The 22,414-nt window shown below is 44.8% G+C and overlaps 1 protein-coding gene and 1 pseudogene across 1 annotated transcript; both read left to right on the forward strand.

The window, feature by feature from the left end:
- Window positions 1-271: 271 nt before the first annotated feature.
- Window positions 272-2,975, forward strand: LOC130139625 (putative receptor protein kinase ZmPK1; annotated as a pseudogene).
- Window positions 2,976-12,682: 9,707 nt separating this feature from the next.
- LOC130139613 (putative receptor protein kinase ZmPK1) lies at window positions 12,683-15,438 on the forward strand. Its single transcript, XM_056316936.1, has one exon. It carries the CDS (start codon window positions 12,690-12,692, stop codon window positions 15,099-15,101), a length of 2,412 nt encoding a protein of 803 aa, XP_056172911.1. The 5' UTR covers window positions 12,683-12,689; the 3' UTR covers window positions 15,102-15,438.
- Window positions 15,439-22,414: the final 6,976 nt, after the last annotated feature.

Raw genomic sequence — 22,414 nt, forward strand, 5'->3', positions numbered from 1 at the left:
AGTGAGTTAGTTGAAAATAAAATCAAAACTGAACTATCTGCCAATAAGTTCAGGCGTCGACTTAATAACGAGCAACGCAACCTAAAAGTGAAGTTAAAACTTGAGTGACCTCCCTCGTAGTTCTTCGTTCTTCTGGACACGGCCTGTGTTATTGAGTCGTAACCAACTTATAACGCTTACGGGTCTTCGGACATTGAACATTCGCCATGTGGACAATACAATCGCACGAATTGCTTCGGTCGGTGAGATATCGTGCATGGATGGAAGATGGACTTCATGGTCAACGTTTACCATAAAGGCGACAAACCTTGTGGTGGTCTCCCTGTTGGGGGCCAAAACAGGCAGTTACGAACTAAGGACTGTTATGCTAACTGGACTATACATATCGTCCTTGGCGAGATTCACTGCACTTGTCTTTCGCCGCCGAGTCCTATGGCTCCAATATTCTCGCTCCTCCTTCCCGTCTTGCTCTTCCTCTTCCTCTTCCTCTTCCTCCAATCTTGTCAACTCTCCACCTCGGTGCTGCCCAGTCTCACCAAACGCGCGTCCTTCTCGGTCGAGAACCCCGACGGCGTCCTCGTCTCCCCCTCTGGCACCTTCTCCGCTGGCTTCTTCCCCGTCGGCGACAACGCCTACAGCTTCGCCATCTGGTTCAGCCACTCACCTTGCTCCGGCGCAGCCTGCACCCCCGTCTGGATGGCCAACCGTCAGGCCCCCGTCAACGGCCGACGCTCCACCTTCTCCCTCCTCGACTCGGGCAACCTCGTCCTCACCGACGCCGGCGACGCTGCCCCCGAAGTCTGGTCTTCTGGCACCAGCTCCCCTCCGCCGCCCAGCTCCTCCTCAATGACACCGGTAACCTTGTTCTCGCCAACGACACCGGCGGCGTCCTGTGGCAGAGCTTCGACTCGCTGACCGATACCCTCCTACCTCAGCAGCCACTCACCAGAAACATGTTCCTGATCTCCGCTCGGAGCAGGTACAGCTACTCGACCGGGTTCTACAAGCTTTACTTCGACAACGATAATGTCCTCCGCCTCCTCTTCGACAGCCCGTCGATCTCGGGCGTGTACTGGCCGTTCCCGTGGGTCCAGAGCTCTCAGCTCGGCCGATTTCTCTACAACAGCAGCCGCATCGCTGTGCTCGACCCGCTCGGCCTCTTCCAGTCCTCTGACAACTACTCATTCTACACGTCCGACTACGGCGTCACGGCTATGCAGAGAAGGACGACCCTCGACTTCGATGGCAACTTGCGGGTCTACAGCCGCGAGCCGGGCTCAAACCGAACCGGCTGGGCCGTGACGTGGGAGGCGATCAGCAGCATGCCCTGCTTCATCCACGGCGTGTGCGGCAACAACAGCCTCTGCAGCTATGACCCGGCCAAGGGCCGGAGCTGCTCCTGCGTGCCTGGGTACGTCCCCAAGGTCCCAGGCGACTGGTCGGCCGGTTGCGTGCCCGATTTCACATTCTCCGATGCGTGCGTCGCCGAAGAGATCAGGTTCGTGAAGCTCCTGTACGTCGATTTCTATGGCTACGACTACAACACCATCTTCAATACCACCCTCGAGAAGTGCCGGCAGACTTGCCTGAGCCTGTGCAACTGCCGAGGATTCCAGTACAGCGGGTCGAGCTCCAGCGGCACGTTCGATTGCTACCCGAAGATCGAGCTCCTGAATGGCCACAACCTGCCCAGCTTCACCGGCGTGTTCTTCATGAAGGTCCCCAAGAACAGGACCTTCACTGAGGACCAGCTGGTGAGGAGATCTCAGTACACTTGCTCTCCCACCGCGGAGGTGGTCTTGGACGGGACTTATGCCAAGAAAGGCAAAAACGGGGCAGTAAGCTTCATGCTCTGGTTCGCCTGCGTGGTCGGAGGGATCGAGATCGTGGTGGTATTCTTGGTGTGTTTCTTCCTGATTAGGAACCAGCAGGACGTCACTTCTGTGCACCAGAGCTACCTCCTCGCCGAGACCGGATTCAAGCGGTTCACCTATGACGAGCTCAAGAAGGCAACAAGGAATTTCAGCAAGGAGATCGGGAGAGGCGCAGGTGGGATCGTGTACAAGGCCCTATTGGCGGATGATCGGGTCGCGGCAGTGAAGGTGCTCAGCAATGCCACAACTGGAGAGGCCGATTTTCTGGCCGAGGCCAGCACGATCGAGAGGGTGAACCACGTGAATTTGATCGAGATGTGGGGTTACTGCGCCGAGGGAAAGCACAGGCTCTTGGTGTACGAGTTTATGGAACACGGGTCGCTGGCACAGAACTTGTCGTCACCCGAGCTCCATTGGAAGAGGCGATTCGACATCGCGGTAGGTACTGCATAGGGTCTAGCTTTTCTCCACGAGGAGTGCTTGGAATGGGCTCTGCATTGCGACGTGAAGCCTCAGAACATACTCCTAGACTCCGATTACCAACCCAAAGTCGCGGATTTTGGGCTTTCCAAGCTAATGGACCGAGTGAAGGTGACGAATTCCGATTTCTCAAGAATAAGAGGAACCCGAGGGTACATGGCTCCCGAATGGGTCTCTAATCTGTCCATCACATCCAAGGCGGACGTCTATAGCTATGGTATCGTCATGTTAGAGATGGTGATGGGAATTAGCCCGATGACGAGCGTCCAATCATTGGAGAGCGGAGGGGACGCCAAGCAAATCCGGCTCGTCCCATGGGCGAGGAATCAGATGAAGGAACTGGGGTGGACGGGGTCCCGTCTGGAAGAGATGGTGGATCCCACGCTCAAGGGCCATTACCACCCGAAGAAAATGGAGATCTTGATCGAGGTCGCGCTCAAGTGCGTGGAGGAAGATAAAAACGCCAGACACACCATGAGCCAAGTGGTGGAAATGCTTCTGAGGCATGAGAATGATGGTTAGATTAGGGTGCGAGTGAAGTGGGATTGATTCAGGTGCTATTTCTCTGGTCACACAGGATGATTGCTTCTTAAATTTTTTAAATCTGCAATGGCTTGGCATCATCTCGTTGCTTGAATACATGGAGTCCAATGTTCACTTAGCCAAGGTTTGCATTCTTGAGAATAACAGAGATTCTGTCCTCTTTTGTTGGCTTGGTCGCAGAGATCTCCAAGCGAAAGCGGGCTCCATTCTCTTTGTATTTGTCCTCTGAAAGTGATTCATCCCTAGCAATTTGTATTTATTTTATGGATTTGAGTTAACCTTTTTTGTCTAGTCTGTCGTATTCTAACTCTTGAGTCGCTCTTAGACTTTTTTCCTCACCTCTTACAAGACGTAGGAGTCGAAATCTACATCTGAAACTAGATGTCCTCACCCTTAACCCTCGAGAAGGTGGGGAATCGAACTCCCCACATTAGCCATTGACATGAGTTTAATATTGAGAGGAATCCAACCTAGTTGAGTCGAATGGTGACAACTTTTTGCCATCGGTGATTGTGTACATACAATATGTGAACTCGCTCAATGATAGGCTAGAACTCGCTTAAATAAATTTGGATTTTACCTATAAAAGTTGTAGATCTGGTCGATGCTGGCAGCTCTCTCTCTCTCTCTCTCTCAAGTCGACATTGTTATGTTTATGTATAAAAGAGATGGCAATGGGTCGATCTTGGAGAAAGTGACAGGAGTGTCTTGGGTTTCCCTTCAAGATAAAGTAGAACATAGAGTGGGGCAACTAACAATTGATTGAGAGCGGCATTTTTTTTTTGTCGAGACAAGTTGACGTGGAATCGTCCAAATGGCACCTCTATCATCAATTGCCCAATGCTCACGCTTTCTTTTCTACCGAATTTTATGTTCAAAGGTACAGTTGGAGTTGTCCGCACAAGTTGACAATCAGCTAAGATGGGGTAATCACAAGAGGATGCTATAGCTATTACGTGAATTCGAAGTGACCTCGAGAAAATGCAGGATTGCATCATTTAAAACGGTCTTGAGTGAAGAATATGTATGCTTCCGACCTGAACTTCAGGTCCTCTTTCTTTCAATGAACTGCTCATGCTCTTCTGGGTCTATTTCAGCAACACCATTCGCCCTTCCTCATTCTTTAAACAGGTCAGCTTCATAGTTAGAACGAATGCTAACTATATGAGCTATCTATTTGTCAATTTGAACTCGACTTTTATAACCATATGTAGAGCATAGTATTGTTAATAGTACGAAATCACGGCATAGGTACTGAGTTGAGTAGAAGCGTAAGCATGAGCCAAATAAGTAGATTGAAGTAAAGAAAAGTTGAGTAACATTCAACCTCAACCCGAAACTCAGAAATGGACGGCTTTGACTTAGAGCGAGAAAGTGAGTGCCAAAACTCATTTGTTCCCTCAACTCTCATTTTGAAACGGATTTCAACAAGACTTGGGAACTCAGTATGACAAACCAACCATATCAAAGTTACCGGTGCACCCATCCTCTCTCTCTCTCTCCACCCCTGCACGCGCTATATCCTAATTTGAGGCTGGATGTGCAAGTGGATGGAGCAACTTCCTACGCTCAATTGAGACGGTATAAATATGAAATAATGGTCAACCATCTTTTTTAGAAGTAACACTCATTTTGACGACTGTAATTACTATGAAAAAAATGTATCAAACATCTAAGTTGTGGCTCACGATTGTATAGATATTCATGCATGGAGGAACTCGCAACAAAGAAGCATCATCATCACTAACCAGCTTGTCAAATGTAATCAGATCCTTACCAATAAGCCCAATTACCTAATTCGATGCGCGTAGTAAATTACAAAAAATTAAAACATGTAAAAAAATTGAACCTCGTGTTCAATCTCATTCGCTAGCTAAAAAGGAAGAAGGGGGATCCCCACTCCCGAATTGACTAATTAAATAAAAAGAAAAAGTCAGCCCCATTCCCAACTCGTTGATGTCTCTTGTCTCCACTTTTTATTACTTTTGCTCCGAAATTAACACCAATAACCTAACTCCACATTTGTCCTTTTATTATTCTCGAAGTGGATTACAACTAACAAAAGCTCCCCGATATAACTCGGCGCATTAAATAAATTAGTTTAGGGAGTGAATAATTTGCTTGAAGAGAACTATGGTCTACATAACTACTGGGGTTTGCCCCTATGGCCACCCTTCCTACTTGAGAAAGGGGGGCCCCATTTCTCAAGAATGGCCAGGGTGGTGACGTTTGATTTTAGATATGGATTTCAACTACTACACTTTGCAAAAAGGTATGACAAAAGTCTGATAGTGAGTTGAGAGTTGGAGTGGGACAAAAAAAAAACTATAGTCTACATCTCATCTTATATTTATTATTCTAGAAATCTTCTTTTTTTTTAAAAAAAAAATTGGGTTTGGCCATGTTTAGACTCGGGTCACATAAGGAGAAGTCGCAAAGTTCCAAATCTCACTTAACGGTTGAGAGTTAGTGCCAACTGCCAATCGTGTGACGATGACTAGAAAAAAAAATCAAATGAATTGATGACCATGTAATAAACAATGTTCATTTAAAATTCGAAGAGCATTAGTATTATTTAACGGAAATTCTGTACTTCGATTTTACACTAGCCATTGCCAACTATGTCGATATGTCGTATACTTATAGCTTTTGAAGTTAAGGGAATATCAAAATCAATAATGATAAAGGTGGCTAGCTAAGAAAAGATTACATGGCTTGTATATTATCTAGATGATGTACATGTTACTTGTATTGGATAGAGATAAATGTATATTGATAACTAAAGAGATTAACTCCAGTTTAAATTTAATCTCAGATCGAGCCAATGAGTTGAGTTTTTCTATAAATCATAAATTATCTCCTGATGATTTAACAGAATTATTACTTATCATGGGAATACTAAACAGTACTAGATGGATCAATGAAGAAACGAGAGATGGAGTTGGACTTGGAAAACTGTCTCGTGGGTCAAAACCAAATCAAGCGGGCTAACAAAATCCGATCCATGAGTTGAGGGGTCCAAGTCAATTCAGAATGTTTTCTGCCAATGCCAACTATAGATAGAATTATAATAGGAAGGGGCTAAGTATTGGTATACACTTTCGAACCATTGTAGGTCCAGATTCACGCTTGCACTCATAAATGGAGTCACGCACTACACATGGAAAAACAGTTGTATTGATCGATAGCGTCACCCAATAAGTGTTTTGGCGACATTCTAAAACATCATGTGTACCCAGAAGATTAACTTACAAATGACTTTTGACTTTAACCAAAAGTAGGGTTGTAGTACCAAAAAGGCGTCGTGCAATTAGTTAGTTTGATTTACCCTATGCTGCTTGAGATCCAATCGATCTAAGTTTACCTCTACTGATCAATTGTGACTCTAGCATGACATTAAAGTTTGTAGCCATATTGGAAGAGAGTGGAGCTAGGGTCTTTGGTGATGGCTTGTTACCTGTTAAATTTATCTTTACTGAAGTGCCATCTTATACATGATACAAAGACTCATATCTAATTTGACTTTCATTTTTTCTCAGTGAAAATATTATGGAATATGAAATTTGATTGTTTTTTTAAATTCGAGACACCTGAAACTTTCGCATTATACAAAAATTGACACGTAGACTCACATATATTTTTTCATGATTTTTCATCTAAAGAAAGTAGAAATGGAAATCAAATGAAAATTAATTTTTGGAATTTGTGTTCTTTTATGTTGTTGCTTTACCCGTGAGTTATATAGTATTTCTCTATTAAATAAGAGATTTGGGCTTTTTGATATTATCAGTGTTGCGAATGAGCATCAGAAGCTTTGATATCAATTGTTGCAAAAGTCAAGCGATTGAACAATAAATTTGATAGAATAAGAAAATAAATCGGACATCAGATTTACGTGGTTTAGTCGTAGTGACCTACGTCCACGGGAGAGCAGCATAGAATTCTACTATAGATCAAGCGATATAACGGAGATTACAACCACACTCGAGTCACTCAAACAGTCTAAGTATTTTCCAAACCCCAATTACACCCAATAACGCACTCAGTGTTTATCCCTGCAATTCCTCACGAAATAATCTCTCAATCTCTCGAAGAAATTGTACACAAATCTTATCACTAAATTATTTATGTAATTGCACGAATGAAACCAATGCCAAACGCTTGCAAGAAAAACGGCACTTCAAAGACCTCACGTACAGAGGCGTTGCTTCAAGGTTTCATAGACTGCACGAAGACCGCGCTGCCTTTTATCAACAACGGCGTATCAGGACTCCTCTATCCTATTATTTGTACGCCTATAAAGGGAAGCCCCTTCTTCTTTACCGACTTCATCAAGGAAAGATAATCCTCATCTTTTTTATTTCTTTCTTTTTCTGACCAATCAGCAAATCCACAGAAGCCCACTTTCCACGGTCAAAGTCCAACAAATACTATTGGACTTATTCATGGAAATAAGAAGCCAGAGTCCCACGCGGAAATTGATTTCCGTGTATTCCCAACAGAGTCCAAGTTGGACTTTCCTATTTCACGCCCAAGACTCCAACACATGTTGATAAAATTGATGTCCGTGTATTTCTTCCGTGCAGTAGATTTCCTTCTTTCTTTTTTATTTTTAGTTTTATTAATTTCCAAAATTCAGGCTTTCGTTTCGAGCTCAAACTCGAGACATCATTTTCAACAATCGGTGTCATCTACTATCATATATCAAAGTAATATCATTAACACTAATTATTCATAATCTCTCTTGATTAATGCATGGTTGGGCCGCGTCTCGAGGCCCATGCCCAGGCCCAGCCTGCCCACTAATTCGGCATCGAATTTTCGTCCAGGCCCACCTCATGGTCCTAAAAATTCAACCTAGCCCTTCCATTTTGCAAGCGCGCCCGCAAACTGCCCGCTGGTTTGACGAGGTCTACCAACAATAATTGTAATATATTTTCATTTGATGTGCATTGCATGGACAAGAAAAAAAGAATTGTCGCGAGCAGTGAGCAAAGAGTGACTAGTAACACAGTCCTTTTCAGGTGTCTTTTGGCAATTGTTATCAATATAAATAGCATTCTCACTTTGAAAAGTTCACGAGAAGAAGGGTCAATACCTTTTACATTGGTATGTCCTTCGAATTTTTGAAGCATTTAATAATAAAATCCAAAGACCAAATGCCCCAATTAAAAAGTCAAGAACAATGCTCATGTTGTATAATCGGTTCCTACGATCATGAAATGTTCAATAGTTAGGGGCTTGTTTAATAACCCCCCTTAAATGCTGAAAGTCTCAAAACTTACTAATGGAATTATCAATTGGATTTGCTAACATAGAGTAAGGCACGACTAAAATAAACAGTTTAGGTTAAAAATCACTCAAAAACCTTAATTCGGCCGAACCTACTTATTGACAGCGACTAGAATTCACATAGACCATAAGAAAGTTTAGTAATCTCCTAAAGGCTTTTTGTTCATATCTTCATGCTATTTTAAAATATTTATTTTGTATTTTTATACGTTACTGATCGAGACATCTTGTATCGGTTGATAATATTGAGTTTGATTCATTTTTTTATGAAACAATTGGGCTATGATTTTGGATCTTCAATTTAAATAACCAATGCCCCTCAATTTTGCTAATAAAATATGCAAGACACCATAAAATTCCATATCAGTTTCACTATTCCATGTCATTCGTTAAAAGTACATTACTACCATAACGATTACTCAAGTTATTTATCAAGCGATGAACGAAAAATCAAGATCTGAATATCTAATTCTATCAAATAGATTTGACTTATATATTTCATCATTTGTATTGTTCCAACACTTAACCTTCACGTACTTAAATTTTTTAGCGCTTAAAACTCAGTATGAACAAACAGGCCCTAAATAAACTAGGGTTAATACCACGAAAAACCCTAAACTGGTACATTTGTGACAATTTTATCCAAAACTATTTTTTTGACCATAAAAAACCACAAACTGGTACACTTGTGACAAATCTACCCAGAACTATTTTTTTGACCACCAAAATCCCAAACTGGTATACATGTGACAATTTTACCCCAAACTAATTTTTTAATATTATTTTTTATTTTTCGATTTTTTTTATTAATTTTTTATTTTTTCGAATTTTTTTTTCCTTTTTCTTCAACCTCGCGACCGGCCGGAGGCGGAAGCCGGCGAGGTCGGCTCGCCGCCGCCGGCGAGGCTCGACTCGCCGGCGTTGGCGAGGCCGGCCTCGCACCAACGAGGTCGAGCCTCGCCGGATCTGGGCCGGCCGGGCGAGGCACGACCTCGGCCGGCGTTGGGCGAGGTCGGCCTCGCCTTGCAACGACGAGGTCGGCCTCGCCTAACGCCGGCGAGGTCGAGCCTCGCCCAACGCCGACGAGGTCGAGCCTCGCCACGGCCGGCGGGCCGGACCTCGCGGATCCGGGCGAGGCTCGACCTCGCCGCTGTGTGACGAGGCCGCCTCGCCGGCGTTGGGCGAGGTCGAGCCTCGCCGGCGTTGGGCGAGGTCGAGCCTCGCCAGATTTGGCGAGGGCTCGGCCGCCGCTGTGGCGCGAGGCCGGCCCTCGCCGGCTGGGCGAGGTCGGCCTTGCCCGCAAGTGAGGTCGAGCCTCGCCGTATCCGGCAAGGGCTTGGCCCCGGCCCCGCCGTTGCAGGGTGAGGTGGAGCCTCGCCGCTGAGGCCGAGGCCGACTCATCGGCCTTGACCTTATCGGTCAGCCGGTCCGACGACCTGTGTTAGGTTGAAGAAAAAGAAAAAGAAAATAAAAAAAATTCGAAAAATAAAAAATAATATTAAAAAATTAGTTCGGGGTAAAATTGTCACATGTATACCAGTTTGGGGTTTTTGGTGGTCAAAAAAATAGTTCGCGGTAGATTTGTCACAAGTGTATCAGTTTGGGGTTTTTTATGGTCAAAAAATAGTTTGGGGTAAAATTGTCACAAGTGGACCAGTTTAGGGTTTTTCGTGGTATTAACCCAATAAACTATAACCTAAAACGTAAAAAGGTAAAAATTACTTCAGATTAGCTAGATCATAACTATAAGAAAATTCCAAAAATGTCCGCAGCTTGAGAATGTCTACATCAAATGGGCAAATTAATATATTGAAATCATATTCAATGAGTATATTTTTCCTGAATTGCTAACAGCATCGTTTAAATGAGACTTTCTTTTTTCTTTTGGTCGTCCATTCTTTGCCGAGTTTAAAAAAAAAATGTTTGAATAGGCTCTAATTTGACGTTTCTCTTATTGATACTTAAATATTGCGGGTAAAGTGCAACCAACCAGACCAGGCCAATCTCAAGTAGTTGCGTTAGGACAAGCGGCTACTAGTCAAAATGAAGATTTATCGTACGTAGAGTGTCCACGTCAGATAATTGCCGCCTTGTTTGACGCTGACCTGGTCTTTGTCCACCTCGGCCCATATGCCTGGATCTTCCTTAAAAAAACATTGCGGCTGTTACCCAACTTGCTGCCTTTACAACAAGCATATCGGTCTAACTTTTTAACTTATAAATCTCTCGAACTTTAGTTCTGCTTTCGATCAAATAAATCTAATGATGAGAAAGATGTCAAACCCATTTCAAATTTGATGTGGCGATCTAAGTGATTGATTTCAACATTTCTTGGGAAAATGTCAACGGGTGTTTTATTAAGCATATTTGTTTGGAATGGTGTATTTTCTAAAATCGTGATTACACATAACATGAAAACGATTCACGAAAACTACAAAATTTCTTTAAGAGAGAATAACCAAAAAAAAAAAAAAAACATACTCAAATTTTCATTCTATGACATACTTGAGTTTTCATTCCATAACAAAAAAGTATATCTCTACTTTTGAAGTACATCTTTCGAACCTGGACATAAAACCCCTCAAGAAAAATGCCAAATTACCATCTCTTTGGAAAATCCTCAAGCCCCCAAATCCTTCACAAACCCTAGTCTCTTCCACAGTCGATAACCATCAATCGTTGGCATCCGTCGCGCCTAATAGCCTTCCACCGATGTCCTACCTCAACACCTCAGTCTCTATCCCCATCCGCCATCGATTGTCGTGTCCCACCTCAGCGCCATCGCTGCGCGGGAGATTAAGCAAAGTCAGAGATGATGGCGAGCAGTGCCACATCTTGGACGCGCAGCAAAGGGAGACGGAATCCATAGAAAGAAAAGCTTGAGATCTCGCCAAGCATAGTTTACTCTTATTTTAACACCCAAAGAGAATTTCAAAGGAAAAGAACAAAAGCGACGGGTCGTCCTCGTTACCACAGTAGTGATCCATCCGTGGTGACGACAAGTGGTGGCATGGAGGTCGGGCTCAAAAGTGGCTGGAGGAGAGAGAGAGAGATGCTAGTTAGGATTTGGTGAGATTTGGGTTGAGTATGACGAGGTCCATAATTACGTAGACACGTATTGCGATCTTAAGATGGAGATAACAAATGGATGCATGGTAAAAAACGATGAATATGCATCATTGGCAAAATCCCATTTACTTATGTGGGTCAACTGAAGTGCAATGGTGTTCTTGAAACTTAATGTTAAATTACCTCTTATAAAAGAAAGTTGTAAAGCCAAGTAATTTGTTAGGCTACTATGCGAGTTCACTAATTATCTTCATTGCCATGCAAGTCACCAGGTCAAATTTTTTGTGACACTCTATTAAAGCGAGTTGGTTGAAAATAAAATCAAAACCGAACTATCTATCAATAAGTTTAATCGCCATTTAATAACGAGCAATGCAAACTAAAAGTGAGTTAAAACTGAGAGTGACGTGCCTCATAGTTCTTCCCTTTTTTGGGCATGGTGATCCATGTTTCACGATAATCGACCATCCAGAGATAAATAAAAAAAATATCCTTTTGAAGATGGTCTCGAATTTTCTCTCTCTTTCAGGGGTAGGACGGACGGATGGAGCATATTTTGATTGATTCCTAATAGGGCTTGTGTTATCGAGTCGTGACCAACTTATAACACGCATGGGTCTTCGGCCATTTTTCTGTTTTTTTGGTCGTCAGGGTCTTCCCTTCGAACATTGAACATTCACCATGTGGACAATTCAATCACGCGCATGTCGTTAATTCGGTCACGTACCATGGTCAGCGTTTACCATAAAGGTGACGACAAACCTTTCTAGATGCGGAACTGTCTATTCATTTTTCACCAACTATTCGTCTTAATTCCCTTTAAAAAAACCCCAACTTTAGGTTTAATCCGAATTCTATTCCATTCCGAATTTTTTTTATCTCAGAAAAAATCTCAAACTTTAGGTCAATCCCAAATATATCCATAACTTTTCTTTATCTAAAGTTCCAGTCCAAACTTTCTTTTTATCTTAGAAAAAAATTACCCACTTTTACTCTAGTCCCAAATCCGCCCCCATCAGTCCAAAATTGATATTAGTCGTCCTTAATTTTCATATCCTAAATCGGTTTCATTATTACCTTGTTGATGTGGAAATGCTACGTAAAGTTGAGACTGGACCACGGGGGTAAATTTGAGAATAGATTGAAAGTTGGTGATTTATTTTAAACAAAACAATATTCAGGGCCGATTTGGGATTGGATCTAAAATTTGAGATTTTTCTGAGATAAAAAAAAAAGGTTTGGGGCAAATTTGAAGCTAGATCTAAAGTTTGAGATTTTTTTTCGAGATAAAAAAAATGTTCGAGGCAGAGTTAAGATTATACCTAAAGTTTGGGGTTTTTTTTGGGGAATTATCCCATGCTATTCATTCAACTGTATATATATCTCGTCCTTGGCGAGATTCACTGCACTCGTCTTTCGCCGCCGAGTCCAATGGCTGCGCCATTCTCGCTCCTCCTCCCCCTCTTCCTCTTCCTCTTCCTCCAATCATGTCGACTCTCCACCTCAGCGCTGCCCAGTCTCGCCAAACGCGCGTCCCTCTCCGTCGAGAACCCCGACGACGTCCTCGTTTCCCCCTCTGGCGCCTTCTCCGCTGGCTTCTTCCCCGTCGGTGTCAACGCCTACAGCTTCGCCGTCTGGTTCAGCGACCCCCCCTGCTCCGGCGCCAAATGCACCCCCGTCTGGATGGCCAACCGTCAGGCCCCCGTCAACGGCCGACGCTCCACCTTCTCCCTCCTCCTCTCGGGCAACCTCGTCCTCACCGACGCCGGCGACGCTGCCCCCGTAGTCTGGTCTTCCGGCACCAGCTCCCCCTCCGCCGCCGAGCTCCGCCTCAACGACACCGGGAACCTCGTCCTCACCGACGACAGCGGCGTCGTCCTGTGGCAGAGCTTCGACTCGCCGACCGACACCCTCCTCCCTCAGCAGCCACTCACCAGAAACACTTTCCTGATCTCCGCTCGGAGCCGGTACAACTGCTCGACCGGGTTCTACAAGCTCTACTTCGACAACGACAATGTCCTCCGCCTCGTCTTCGACGGCCCTTCAATCTCGAGCGTGTACTGGCCCTTCCCGTGGGCCCAGAGCTCTCAGTTCGGCCGATTACTCTACAGCAGCAGCCGCATCGCTGTGCTCGACCCGCTCGGCCGCTTCCAGTCCTCCGACAACTACTCGCTCTACACCTCCGACTACGGCGTCGCGGCTATGCAGAGAAGGATGACCCTCGACTTCGATGGCAACTTGCGGGTCTACAGCCGCGAGCCGGGCTCGACCAGCTGGGCCGTGACGTGGGAGGCGATCAGCAGCATCCCCTGCTTCATCCACGGCGTGTGCGGCAACAACAGCCTCTGCAGCTACGACCCGGCCAAGGGCCAGAGCTGCTCCTGCGTGCCTGGGTACGTCCCCAAGGTCCCAGGCGACTGGTCGGCCGGTTGCGTGCCCGATTTCACATTCTCCAACGCGTGCGTCGCCGACGAGATCAGGTTCGTGAAGCTCCTGTACGTCGATTTTTATGGTTACGACTACAACACCATCTTCAATACCACCCTCGAGAAGTGCCGGCAGACTTGCCTGAACCTGTGCAATTGCCGAGGATTCCAGTACAGCGGGTCGTACTCCGGCACGTTCGATTGCTACCCGAAGATCGAGCTCCTGAATGGCCACAACCTGCCCAGCTTCACCGGCGAGTTCTTCCTGAAGGTCCCCAAGAACAAGACCTTCACGGAGGACCAGCTGGTGAAGAGAACTCAGTACACTTGCTCTCCATCCCCGGAGGTGAAGGTCTTGGACAGGAACAAAAACGGGGGGATGAACTTCATGCTCTGGTTCGCTTGTGTGGTCGGAGGGATCGAGATCGTGGTGGTGTTCTTGGTATGGTTCGTCCTGATTAGGAACCAGCAGGAAGTCACTTCTGCGCACCAGACCTACCTCCACGCCGCGACCGGGTTCAAGCGGTTCACCTATGGCGAGCTCAAGAAGGCAACGAGGAATTTCAGCAAGGAGATTGGGAGTGGCGCAGGCGGGATCGTGTACAAGGCCATATTGCCGGATGATCGGGTCGCTGCAGTGAAGGTGCTCAGCAATGCCACAACTGGAGAGGCCGATTTTCTGGCCGAGGCCAACACGATAGGGAGGGTGAACCACATGAATTTGATCGAGATGTGGGGTTACTGCGCCGAGGGAAAGCACAGGCTCTTGGTGTACGAGTTCATGGAACACGGGTCGCTGGCACAGAACTTGTCGTCACCTGAGCTCCATTGGAAGAGGCGATTCGACATCGCGGTAGGTACTGCAAAGGGTCTAGCTTATCTCCACGAGGAGTGCTTGGAGTGGGTTCTGCATTGCGACGTGAAGCCTCAGAACATACTCTTAGACTCCAATTACCAACCCAAAGTTGCGGATTTTGGGCTTTCCAAGCTAATGGACCGAGGGAAGGTGAAGAATTCCGATTTCTCGAGAATAAGAGGAACCCGAGGCTACATGGCTCCCGACTGGGTCTCAAATCTGCCCATCACATCCAAGGTGGACGTCTATAGCTACGGTATTGTCATGTTAGAGATGGTGACGGGAATTAGCCCGACGACAAGTATCCACTCATTGGAGAGCGGAGGGGACGCCAAGCAAGTCCGGCTCATCCCATGGGCGAGGAATAAGATGAAGGAAAAGGGGAGGACGGGGTCCCTTCTGGAAGAGATGGTGGATCCCGCGTTCAAGGGCAATTACGACCCGAAGAAAATGGAGATCTTGATCGAGGTCGCGCTCAAGTGCGTGGAGGAAGATAAAAACGCTAGACCCACCATGAGCCAAGTGGTGGAAATGCTTCTGTGGCATGAGAATGATGGTTAGATTAGGGTGCGAGTGAAGTGGTATTGATTCAGGTGCTATTTCTCTGGTCACACAGGATGATTGCTTCTTAAAATATTTAAATCTGCAATGGTTTGGCATCATCTCGTTGCTTGAAGATATGGAGTCCAATGTTAAGTTAGCCAAAAGTCTGCATTCTTGAGAATAACACAGATTCTGTCCCCGTTTGTTGGCTTGGTCACACAGATCTCCAAGCGAAAGCGGGCTCAATACTCTTCTATTTGTCCTCCGAAAGCAACTCATCCCTAGCAATTTGTACTTATTTTCTGGATTTGAGTTCACATGATCCGGTCCATCGTAGCCGTTAACATGAGTTTAATATTGAGAGGAATCTGACCTAGTTAAGTCGAATGGTGACAAGTTTTTGTCAGTGGTGATTGTTTTCGTACAATATGTGAACTCGCTCAATGATAGGCTGGAACTCGCTTGAATAAATTTGGATTTTACATAGAAAAGTTGTAGATCTAGTCGATGCTGGCAGCTGTCTCTCTCTCTCAAGTTGACGTTGTTATTTTTACGTGATAAAAGAGATGGCAATGGGTCGATCTTGGAGAAAGTGACAGGAGTGTCTTGGGTTTCCCGCCAAGATAAATTAGGCCATAGAGCGGGGCAACTAAGAATTGATTGAGAGCGGCATTTTTTTTTGGAAAAAAACTACCAAAAACCTCAATGTAACTTTCCATCTGACACATTTCGAACTTTTTTTGTGACACCAAAACCTCGAACTTTCTTTTTGTGACACATTTTACCCCAATGTATTTAGTCCATGGGCATTTTCGTCTTTTACCTTTTTCTTTTTTTTTTCTTTTTTACTTTCCGTGAGGGGGCCTCGCCTGCGCCGCCTCAGCCGGATCCGGCGAGGGGGCCCTCGCTGGCGTCGAGCGAGGGCGGCCCTCGCCCAGTCCGGCGAGGCGCCGCCCGACTCGGGCGAGGTCGACCCTCGCCCGACGCGGCGCAGAGGTCGACCTCGCCCCGAGCCTGCGAGGACGCCCGCTCGCCCAGCGAAGGCGGACTCGCCCGACGCCGGCGAGGGCCGCCGCCACTGGGCGAGCGAGGCCGCCCTCGCCCGTCTGGCGAGGTCGACCCTCGCCGGCGTCGGGCGAGGGCGGCCCTCGCTCGCCCAGCGAGGCGACCCTCGCCGGCGCCGCGGCGAGGTCCGCCCTCGCTCGGGCGAGCGAGGCCGCCTCGCCCGGCTCGGCGAGGTCGAGCCCTCGCCGGCGTCGAGCGAGGCGGCCCTGCCAGATCCTGCGCGGGAGGCCTCGCCCGAGGCTCAGCGAGGTCGACCTCGCCCGACGCCCGACGAGGGTCGGCCTCGCCCGAGTCGGGGCGAGGCGGCCCTCGCTCGCCCAGCGAGAGGCGAACCTCGCCCGACGCCGGCGAGGGTCGCCTCGCCCGGGCGAGCAAGGGCCGCCTCGCCCGGGACTCGGGCGAGGTCGACCCCGCCGGCTGTCGGGCGAGGGTCGACCTCGCTTGAGTTGGGCGAGGCGGACCTGCCCGACGCCGGCGAGGGTCGCCCTCGCTGGGCGAGCGAGGCCGCCCCCTCGCCGGCTGCCTGAGGGTCGACCTCGCCGGATCGGGGCGAGGCGGCCCTCGCTCGCCGTGCGAGGGCGGCCCTCGCGGCGGCGTCGCGAGGTTCGCCCTCCGGCGGGCGAGCGAGGCGGCCACTCGCCCGACTCCCGGGCGAGGTCGACCCTCGCCGGCGTCGTAGCGAGGGTCGACCTCGCCGAGCCGGGCGAGGGCCGCCTCGCCGCCCGAGCGAGGCGACCCTCGCCGAGGTCGGCGAGGTCGACCCTCGCCACGCCGGCGAGGGTCGACCTCGCCTGAGTGAGGGCGAGGGCCGCCTCGCTCGCCCGGGCGAGGGCGAACCTCGCCGACGCCGCGAGGGCCGCCTCGCCGGATCGCGAGGGCCGCCTCGCTCGGCAGCGGCGGAGGCCGACGCCGGCCAGAGGCCCCCCCGGAAAGTAAAAAAAAAAAAAAAAAAAGAAAAGTGAGAAAAGACGAAAATGCCCATGGACTAAATACATTGGGGTAAATGTGTCACAAAAAGCAAAGTTGGGTTTTTGATGTCACAAAAAAAAGTTCGGGGTAAATATGTCACAGATGGCAAAGTTTGAGGTTTTTGGTGGTTTTTTCCCTTTTTTTTTTGTCTAAGACAAGTTGACGTAGAGTCGTCCAAATGGCACCTTTATCGTCAATTGCTCCATGCTCACACTTTCTTTCCTACAAAATTTATGTTCAAAGGTACCATTGGAGTCGTCCGCACAAGTTGACAAAAGCTAAGATGGGGTAATCACAAGAGGATGCTACAGCTTTTACGTGAATCCAAAGTGATCTCGCGAAAATGCAGGATTTCATCATTTAAAATGGTCTTGAGTGAAGAGTAAGTATGCTTCCGACCCGAACTTCGGGTCCCCTTTCTTGCAATTAATTGCTTGTGCTCTTCGGGTCTATTTCAGCAACACCGTTCGCCCTTCCTCATTCTTTACACATGCCATGCCAGTTTCATAGTTAGAACGAATGCTAACTATATGAGTTATCTATTTGTCAATTTTAACTGGACTTTTTATAACCATATGTAGAGCACAGTATTGTTAATAGTACGAAATCACGGCATAGGTACTAAGTTGAGTAGAAGCGTAAGCATGAGCCAAGTAAGTAGATTGAAGTAAGGAAAAGTCGAGTAACATTCAGCGTTGACTTGAAACTCGCAGATGGTCGGCTTTGACTCAGAGCGAGGAAATGAGTGTCAAAACTCATTTGTTCCGTCAACTCTCATTGTGGAACGGATTTCAACATGCCATGGGAACTCATAATGCGAGACCAACCATATCAAAGTTGCCGGTGCACCCATCCTCTAATTGCTCTCTCTCTCTCTCTCTCTCTCTCTCTCTCTCTCTCTCTCTCTCTCTCCGCGCCGCCGCCCACGCTATGCCCTAATTTGAGGCTGGATGTGCAAGTGAATGGACCAACTTTCCACGCCCAATGGAGACCATATAACTATGAAATATTGGTCAAACATCTTTTTTAAAAGAAACACTCATTTTGACGACTATAATTACTATGGAAAAAATGTATCAAACATCCAAGTTGTGGCTCACGATTGTATAGATATTCATGCATGGAGGAACTCGCAACAAAGAAGCATCATCATCACTAACCAGCTTGTCAAATGCAATCAGAACCTTACCAATAAGCCCAATTACCTAATTCGATGCGCGTAGCAAATTACAAAAAATTAAAACATGTAAAAAAATTGAACCTCGTGTTCAATCTCATTCGCTAGCTAAAAAGGAAGAAGGGGGATCCCCACTCCCGAATTGACTAATTAGATTAAAAAAAAAAAGTCAGCCCCATCCCCAACTCGTTGATGTCTCTTGTCTCCACTTTTTATTACTTTACTCCGAAATTAACACCAATAACCTAACTCCACATTTGTGCTTTTATTATTCTCTAAGTGGATTACAACTAACAAAAGCTCCCCAATTTAACTCGTCGCATTAAATAAATTAGTTTAGGGAGTGAATAATTTGCTTGAAGCGAACTACGGTCTACATCTCATCTTATATTTATTATTCTAGAAATCTTCTTTTTTTTAATAAAAATAATTGGGTTTATGACATGTTTAGACTCGGGTCACATCAGGAGAAGTCGCAAAGTTCCAAATCTCACTTAATGGTTAAGATTTAGTGCCAACTGCCAATCGCGTGACGAGGACTGGAAAAAAAAATCAGATGAATTGATGACCATGTAATAAACTATGTTCATTTAAAATTCGAGGAGCATTAGTTTTATTTAACGGAAATTCTGTAATTCGATTTTACACTAGCCATTGCCAGCTTTGTCGATATGTTGTATACTTATAGCTTTAGAAATTAAGCGAATATCAAAATTAATAATGATAAAGGTGGCTCGTTGAGAGAAAAGATTACATGGCTTGTATATTATCTAGATGGATAGAGATAAATGTTTATTGAAAATTGATGAGATTAACTCTATTTTAACTTACACTTACCTTTACCAAAAAAAAAAAACTCTATTTTAACTTTAATGACAAATTGAGCCCTTGAGTTGAGTTTATCAATAAACCATAAATTATCTAATGATGATGTAATACAAATACTTTTAATGGGAATACTGAACATTAGTAGATGGGATCAATGAAGTAACGAGAGATGGAGTTGGGCTTGGAAAACTGTCTCGTGGGTCAAAATCAAATCAAACGGGCTAACAAAATCCGATCCATGAGTTGGTGGTTCCAAGTCAAGTCGGCCCAATTGAATGTTTTGGTGACACTCTGGAAAACATCATGTGTACTTGGAAAATTAACTTACAAATGATTTATGACTTAACCAAAAGTAGGCTGTAGTACCGAAAAGGTGTCGTGGGATGTTAAACCATCCCCCCGCATAACTAACGCTTGGACCTAAGATCTCTAGATTGCCTTTGATAGATTCCTTTTCGCGTACAATTAGTTAGTTTGATTTCCCCTACGCTGCTTGAGATCCAATCGATCTAAGTCTATCTCTACTGATCGGTGGTGACTCTAGTATAGTATTAAGGTTTGAAGCCATACTGGATTTTGTAAATTACCTGAACTATGGGTTTTGGAAGATCTTAGGGTTCGGGGCGCCCCAACTGGTGACTCATGGTTTGCACAATTTAAGGCGCTACGTACAATTGGAAGAGAGAGGACCTAGGGTCATTGCCTCATTGGCGTTGGCTTATTAGTTGTTACATTTATCTTTTCTGAAGTGCCATCTCATAAATGATACAAAGACTTGTATCTTAATTGACTCATACTTTACGCTCACTGAAAATATTATGGAATATACAATCTGATTTTTTTTTAATCAAGATACCGGAATTTTTGCAATTTACAAAATTTGACACTTAAACTGACTTATTATTTTTTCACGACTATTCGGGTAAAAAAATAGAAATGGACATCAAAGGAAAATTAGATTTGGAATTTGCGTTATTTTACATTGTTGCTTTACCCGTGAGTATTAGAAATTCGAGTTTATTTTATCCTATCATCATTTACAAATATCACGTATCAAAGTAAAATCATTAACAATAATTATTCATAATCTCTTTTAATTAATACATGGTTGGGCCGTGTCTCAAGGCCCTTGCCCAGGCCTAGCCTGCCCACTGATTTGGCATCGAATTTTTATCCAGGCCAACCTCGTAGTCCCAAAAATTCAGCGTAGCCCTTCCGTTTTGCAAGCGCGACCACAAGTTGCCCGCTCGTTGACGAGGTCTACCAACAATAATTGTAATATATTTCCATTCGATGTGCATGGACGAGAAAAAAAGAATTGTCGCGAGCAATGTTTAGAGAGTGACTTGTAGTACGCAGTCCTTTTCTGGTGTCATTTGGCAATTGCTATCAATATAAATTGCATTCGAACTTTGAAAAGTTCACGAGAAGAAGGGTCAATACCTTTTATTTTGGTATGTCCTTCGAATTTTTGAAGCATTTAATAAATAATAATCCAAAGGCCAAACGCCACAATTGAAAAGTCAATAACAATGCCCATGTCGTATAATTGGTTCCTACGATCATGAAATGTTCAATAGTTAGGGGCTTGTTTGATAACCCCCCGTTAAATGCTGAAAATCTAAAACTTTCTAATGGAATTATCAATTGGATTTGCTAACATAGAGTAAGGCACGACTAAAATTAACAGTTTAGGTTAAAAATCACTCGAAACCTTAATTCGGCCGGACCTACTTATTGACAACGACTAGAATTCACATAGACTATCAGAATGTTTAGTATTCTCCTAAAGGCTTTTTGTTCATATCTTCATGCTATTTTAAAATATTTATTTTGTATTTTTATACGTTGCTGATCAAGACATCTTGTATCAGTTGATAATGTTGAGTTCGATTCATTTTTTTATGAAACAATTGGGCTATGATTTTGGATCTTCAATTTAAATAACCAATGCCCCTCAATTTTGCTAATAAAATATGCAAAACACCATAAAATTCCATATCAGTTTCACTATTCCATGTCATTCGTTAAAAGTCCATTACCATCATAACGATTACTTACATTATTTATCAAGCGGTGAACGCAAAATCAAGATCTGAATATCGCATTCTATCAAATAGATTTGACTTATATATTTCGTCATTTGTATTGTTCCGACACTTAACTTTCACATACTTAAATTTTTTAGTGCTTAAAACTCAGTATCAACAAACAGGCCCAAAATAAACTATAACCTAAAACGTAAAAAGGTAAAAATCACTTCAGATTAGCTAGATCATAACTATAAGAAAATTCCAAAAATGCCCGCAGTTTGAGAATGTCTACATCAAATGGGCAAATTTATATATTGAAATCATATTCAATGAGTATATTTTTCCTGAATAGTTAACAGTACCGTTTAAATGTGACTTTCTTTTTTCTTTTGGTCGTCCACTCTTTGCCGAGTTTAAAAAAAAAATGTTTGAATAGGCTCTAATTTGGCATTTCTCTGATTGATACTTAAATATTGCATGTAAAGTGCAACCAACCAGACCAGGCCAATCTCAGGTAGTTGCCTTAGGACAAGCGGCTACTTGTCAAAACGAAAATTTATGGTACGCAGAGTGTCCACGTCAAATAACTGTCGCATTGTTTGACGCTGACCTGGTCTTTGTCCACCTCGGCCCATATGCTTGGACCTTTCTATAAAACATTGCGGTTGTTTTGTTTCTTTGCAACAAGCATATCAGTCCAACTTTATAACTTATAAATATCTTGAACTTTTTAGTTCTGCTTTCGATCAAATAAATCTAACGACGAGAAAGATGGAAAACCCATTTTTGAACTTGATGTGGCAAATCTAAGAGATTGATTTTAACATTTCTTTGGAAAATGTTAAAAGGGTGTTGTCGAGATACTTGTTAAGTATATTTAGTTTGGAGTAGTGTATTTTCTAAAGCCATGATTATACTTAACACGAAAACGATACATGTATTGAGAACTGTAGAATTTCTTTAAGAGAGAATACAAAAAAAAAGGCTCAAATTTTCATTCTATTACATACTCGGGTTTTCATTTCATAACGAAAAAGTACGCCTCTATTTTTTGTAGTACGTCTTTCAAACTCGGAGACAAAACCCTACGAGGAATATGCCAAATTACCATCCGTTTGGAAAATCCTCAAGCCCCCAAATCCTCCTCAAGCCCTAGTCTTTTCCACAATTGATAACCATCAATTGTTGGCATCTGCCGCGCCTAATAGCCTTCCATCGATGTCCCACCTCAGCAACTCCTTCTCCATCTCCGTCCGCCA

This window comes from Syzygium oleosum, unplaced genomic scaffold (genome assembly GCF_021117445.2).
Source record: "Syzygium oleosum isolate NSW1041296 unplaced genomic scaffold, Sole_v2.1 Sole_v2.13, whole genome shotgun sequence".
Taxonomy (NCBI): Eukaryota; Viridiplantae; Streptophyta; class Magnoliopsida; order Myrtales; family Myrtaceae; genus Syzygium; species Syzygium oleosum.

Coding starts and splice junctions, on each gene's coding strand:
- LOC130139613 (XM_056316936.1), top strand. CDS start 12,690: ATGGCTGCGCCATTCTCGCTCCTCCTCCCCCTCTTCCTCTTCCTCTTC.